The sequence below is a fragment of the Salvelinus alpinus genome, chromosome 36 (genome assembly GCF_045679555.1).
Source record: "Salvelinus alpinus chromosome 36, SLU_Salpinus.1, whole genome shotgun sequence".
Taxonomy (NCBI): Eukaryota; Metazoa; Chordata; class Actinopteri; order Salmoniformes; family Salmonidae; genus Salvelinus; species Salvelinus alpinus.
This window is the reverse complement of record NC_092121.1, coordinates 746892-752550: the sequence shown is the minus strand read 5'-3', so window position 1 is coordinate 752550 and position 5659 is coordinate 746892. Positions and strand designations below refer to the sequence as shown.

The 5659-nt window shown below is 41.0% G+C and overlaps 1 protein-coding gene across 5 annotated transcripts; it reads right to left on the bottom strand.

The window, feature by feature from the left end:
* Positions 1-1114: 1114 nt before the first annotated feature.
* Positions 1115-5442, bottom strand: LOC139565096 (coiled-coil-helix-coiled-coil-helix domain-containing protein 5). 5 transcript variants are annotated; one of them, XM_071385172.1, is made up of 4 exons: positions 5316-5442; positions 2860-3000; positions 2105-2256; positions 1115-1739 (listed from the first exon to the last, which is right to left on the bottom strand). In XM_071385172.1, exons 2-4 carry the CDS (start codon positions 2988-2990, stop codon positions 1711-1713), a joined length of 312 nt encoding a protein of 103 aa, XP_071241273.1. In that variant the 5' UTR covers positions 2991-3000; positions 5316-5442; the 3' UTR covers positions 1115-1710. The 5 variants fall into 5 exon arrangements, with proteins under 5 accessions (XP_071241273.1, XP_071241270.1, XP_071241272.1 ...); XM_071385169.1 differs by lacking the exon at positions 5316-5442 and adding an exon at positions 5157-5304; XM_071385171.1 differs by lacking the exon at positions 5316-5442 and adding an exon at positions 5157-5295 and having other exon boundaries at positions 1115-1736.
* Between the last annotated feature and the right edge of the window lie 217 nt (positions 5443-5659).

Below are 5659 nucleotides of genomic sequence, written 5' to 3'. Positions count from 1 at the left end.
GTCAGACTAAATATGCCTACATTATTCTGAGTATGTGCGTGATGCTGATGACGCAAGGCTTCTTCTGCTACACTGAGTGTACAAAACATTATGAACACCGGCTCTTTCCATGACACAGACTGAAGAGGTGAATCCAGTTGAACTATGATCCCTTATTGATGTCACTTGTTAAAATGAAGGGGAGGAGACAGGTTAAAGAAGGATTTTTAAGCCTTGAGACAAGGATTGTGTAGGTGTGCCATTCAGAGGGTGAATGGGCAAGACAAAAGATTTAAATGCCTTTGAACGGGATATGGTAGTAGGTGCCAGACGCACTGGTTTGTGTCAAGAACTGCAACACTGCTGGGTTTTTCATGCTCAAGTTTCCCGTGTGTATCAACAATGGTCCACCACCCAAAGGACATCCAGCCAACTTGACAACTGTGGGAAGCATTGGAGTCAACATGAGCCAGCATCGCTGTGGAACGCTTTCGACACCCGACGAATTGAGACTGTTCTGAGGGCAAAAGGGCGAGGTGCAACTCAATATTAGGAAGGTGTTCTTAATGTTTTGTCACTCAGTGGTATGATAGGGAGCTATAATGTAATTGTAGAAAAGAGCCTCTGCATGTTGTTTGTGTCAAAGTTTTGACCTTTTTGAAGACTGACAATTCTAAGGAAGAATCTCTCCACTTGATTGCGTCTACCTCAGCCTTTAATAATTGAAACAGAAAAGGTGGCCTGTTCCGGTTAGTAGTCAAAGGGCACATAACTCAACATCCTCCCTCTCGTCTGTCTCTCTATGGTCACACAGATTATAACTCCACAGCCTCCACCTTCTCCATTTTCCTGGGCTCTGTTCCCTCCGCCAGTGGAAAGCCTCTTGTTTCATCCCCCCTACTCCTCCTTCCTTCCACCTTTCCTTAGCTCCTTCAAATTCAAACTTTCCAGCCACCTTTCCCTCAACAAGTGAGTAGCCAAGGAGAGTAGTGTGGGAGAGATATCATACATTCCACGGTTGAATATTCTACCATGACTCATTCCAACCTGAAGAAAAGGAGCGTGGGAGTACCCTTGAGTAGCACCCTTGAGTAGCACCATAACATCAGAGTATGTATCCAAACTGGATGAGTAATAGGACTGAAATATAGGAGTTTAATGATAAACTTCACCCAAAATAAAATTTACAAGAGACCACTACACCGCAAACCAGGGATACTTGGATAACACGCAGTTGTGCACAGATATGCTGAGGAGTGAGGTTGCAAAGCTAACTCCATTACACACATTCATTCTCAATATAAATTGGAGAGAAAAATAACCATTTATGCTGCTACCCGAGGTTACTACAGTGTTATAAATATGTATTACACACACTAAAACCTGCTGCACAGTGATTATATAGAAAAGAGGACACCTCTGAATACCATTGTCCCAGTATATTTTAGAGAGCTGTAACATCGAAGAGTTATTAAATAACTTCAAGAAATAACTTGTCTTGAATCTTGACAGTCTCAGGCAGAAATCAGTCCCAGTAAATGTCTAATATTCCGAGTTCTCTTGACAAATCCTAAAGTAGCCATGGACATGATTCCACTTTCTTCATGTACAAAGTCAGGATGTTATGTTATCAATATGACATGGGCATTGATTTATCCATGATTGATAGAGCAGTCCGGCGTCAGTATTGCAGGAAGGAGATATCTTCCCTGAGAGGGATGGATGATGGTCCTAAGAGGGCTGAGGAACCGGGTTCACTGCTGAAAGAGAAGATATATTCACTTTAACTACTACACCAAGTATTCAAAAAGGTAATCTCTCAGACACAGAATACCTAAACAAATGACAAAATGACGCAAGATGTTTGTTCTGGGTTAACCGAGATTAACAAATACATTGTGGCGTACGGACACTGGACAGGTATGAATACAAAGGACAGAAAGACCCAGTTTAAGATAGTTCTTTAATGTTTACTTTTGGGGGTACTTGAAGATCGAATATGAAAGACACTGATGTAAAGCACTCTCTCAAGGCCAAGGGGCATCAGTCAAAAGTTAGTACAATCACAAGACAAGTGAGGGCTGTGAACGAGCCGGAGACTGATCTACAATCAGTGAACACTCACCCACTCCGGCAAGGTCCACTGTCTCGGCACAGCCGAGGAAGCGTGCTACATGTGCTGAACAGGAGGTAGGTGAGTTCTGGTTCTCTAGTAAGCAGCGTTCAAACTCTGCAAACTCTTTTGAACAGTCTGTCCGGATCTTCTGGATCACAGGGCTGCAGAAACATTGATCAATAAGATCTTGAAGAAAACTTAAACACAATCCTACACTTCACATCGGCACTGTACAGTACTCTATGGTTTGACTTCTTGCATCTGAATTATTTTCACATCAACAGTTCTTTACAGTAACCCAACCTAGGCCCTCAAAGAACAAGCAGCAGCACAGTGGAAGGAATAGGGCCTAGGCCTAGAAGGAGAACCTGTGCAAAGCCTGTGGTCTAGCGTTAACGCTCCTGGCTAGTCACATACACTGTTCCCCACTGGAGACGAGGGTTCACGTCCACCTTCTTACTGTTCTCCTACTTGCCTGTTTTCCCCCCGTTTCCAACTGTCAAAATAGGAGTAAACCTAGAGAGGAACCAGACTCAGAGAGGGGGTCCACTCTGCTCTGTATCGGGTTTACATATGACCATCACGGCCAGTCAGTTATAGCCTGGGTACTACCAGTCTGTTGCTGCTATCATTCTACTCCTTAACATGCAAAACAATGACACAGAGTACAAGGAGTTGAAAGTTAGCCTAAAATCCATAACCTATTTAGCGAAGACAGTTATACATGCGCAACTGATAGTCAGGGACAACGGCTTATTCCTTACTGTGAAGAGGTACACTGTGCCACCTTCATCTTTAGGTCTTGACAGTGCTGTTGCCATGTTGACGGGTGAGCGGCCACACACTGCCCATAGCTCTCCATCTCCTTATGGCAATACTTGGTGGTGATATCCATGGCAACCTGCCTGAAGGATGACACAGACATGCAGAACAGTTTCTGTGATATGCATAGACAATTACAGTGAAATCCAATCATGGACTGTGTGTCCCCTTCTGTGACAATGACAATTGTGGAAGGAATGAAAAACAAAATTGCCCACTAAGCCTTTGTTTATTGTCCGGACCGGCCTTGTTTTAGATGCCTATGTTTGGTTCAGATTTGGTCCGGTCAGGACCAGCCTAGGTTTCAACGTCCACAGACGTCCGGACCGGCCTATAATTGGCCCAGGTCACCCTGTCAGAACCCCATCATGTTAGCAAATTTTTTTTTCTTCTTCCAGGGTCTTGTCTTTTTATCATGTGAATGATAATGGCAAGTAGAAGTAACCAACATTTTAAAATTAATAGATTTGGTAGGCAGTTTCATTATTTTGACCTCCCCACAGTTCATTGGAAGAGAAGGTGTAAACTCTAACATAGTCTATTAGCTAGAAAGGTATCTTGGCGGTGAAGAGAAAATGTTGCTGTTGTAAAGCAAATTGTCTGCAATTCTATGCCATGGCTAATGCTGTGTTCCTCTTTTCTTTTTTCTATTAACCTTTATTTAACTAGGCAAGTCAGTTAAGAACAAATTCTTATTTACAATGACGGCCTACCCTGGCCAAACCCAGTGTCTTAGACCACAGTGCCACTCGGGAGCCCTCTGCTCAAACATTATAAAAAAATCTATGGGCATGTGCCGGGAATGCCTGTTTTTTTTTTATTCCTCCTGATTGTCTAGCTTTTATTTGATTGTTGGTTTTCAAAGATGGTATTATATAAAACAATTATATATATATAGTTCAATATTTTTTCTGCATGCTTTCTATCTTGGTTTGGTCATTTAAGTTGACACTGAAACCACTTTTACATCCAGAAAATGACCACTTCTTGCTTAAAAATTTTCTATATAGAAAGATCCTGTAATTAGCTCCAATGATTGTATTTTCCTCCATATTAAAGGGATAGTTCGACATTTTGGCAATGAAGCCACTTATCTACTTCCCCAGTCATGTGATCAAAAACAGCTAGCATGCTAACAATTCATTGCGCTAAAGCTAGTTAGCATTGGCTCGTGACCTCTAACTTCCTTCACATTGGACGCAGAGACATAAAAATGGTATCCACGATGGTATTCTGTTGCAGCTAGCGATACTCATAAAATAATTATTTCGCATTAAAAAAATACCCTCCCCATTTTGTTTTAATGCCGACTCCCTGCAGCACCTCCGCAGACCCCAATTTGAAAACCCCTGCTCTACTGTACTATATTGAATAAAACTCTACTGGCCTGTACCGTACCATACTGCACTCTACCGTACTGTGATGTTCAAACTTGTGAAACGTAGCATAGACTTCTATGATTGGTTCAGATTTGGTTCTGGTCCGACCAAATATGTACTTGATTGGGGGCGGAGCTCATTAAATTAATACCCAGCATGCTTTGCAAGTGTTTGTTTTTACATTTACAATTTGGTCATTCAGCAGATGCTATTATACAGAGCGACTTAGTGCATTCAACAAAGGTAGATAAAAAACAACATATGACAGTTATAGCAACAACAAAAAAATTATAACATTATTGAGAATGTTATAATTGTAGCTGACGTGGTCTGTTGATTTATTCTTTAGTTGCGACTACTATGAACATCTTTGTTACCAGTTTTAAAGCTTTTAAAAGAGCTAACACAAGTGCGTGTGACAGATAGGAGCAATAATAAATATTCTCTTGCAATCTTCAATTGGATCCTCTTTCCTAACCCGTTACGAAAAGTCAGATTTGACGATAATTTGACAAAAACTGGATGGATCCATTCTAGCCATGACCATGCAGAAGAGCTATTTTTAGGTTGCTTGTTAATTTTTATTTAGACATTTTTGGGAAGTACATACCGGCCGTAATGGTAGTAAATTAAGATTCTCAGCGAAACTCCATATTTGGTAATCAACGAACGTATTTTGACATTATAACGCTTGAATTGTAGTTTGAATCTGAGCTATCTGGACGTTAGATGTCTCTAACGCATAGATACTGGTCACAACTGTATTTTATTGGTGTAAATGAGTAGTTTACAACGTAGATTATTTACTCAAATAGATAGCTATGAAATTGAATTAAATGCATAACGTTGAAGACACTTACATGTTTGTGGTGGATTAATTTGAAGGCTTGTTTAGAAAGAAAGTAAAGAGAGAATCAAGGTTATAAAATATGTGTTCACAGCCATACACATGTCTACCGCATACACCCTCCTCTATTTCGACTGGTCGAAACACGTTGCATACTGCCATTGTTCTATACCATTGGTCCTGGGTTGTTGTCAATCACAGATTTGACATTTCCTGCTCGAGTCCAAAACCGTCGATTTCTTAAAGGAGAAACAACCGATTGTCCTGTGATATTTTAACCTTTATTTTGTTAACCCCTGCTTTTAAAATGCTCCTTCTAATATGCACTTGATTGAGGATATTTGATGTCAAACAAATGTGTTCAAATCGGCAGGAAGTAACCACACGACAGCAAAAAGGACACGTTTCCTTACGTGGTTGCGTACACGGAAGCAGCTGTGTGAGAACGAGCCGATTCAGAAAACCGGACTAAAACAACTGGATTGTGTGAAACTGCCTTACCACCGACACTAAAAG

Coding starts and splice junctions, on each gene's coding strand:
- LOC139565096 (XM_071385169.1), bottom strand. Junction 2,257..2,859: donor GCACAGTGTACCTCTTCACA/GTAAGGAATAAG, acceptor ATGTTTCTGCAG/CCCTGTGATCCAGAAGATCC. Junction 1,740..2,104: donor AGTGGACCTTGCCGGAGTGG/GTGAGTGTTCAC, acceptor CTTCTCTTTCAG/CAGTGAACCCGGTTCCTCAG.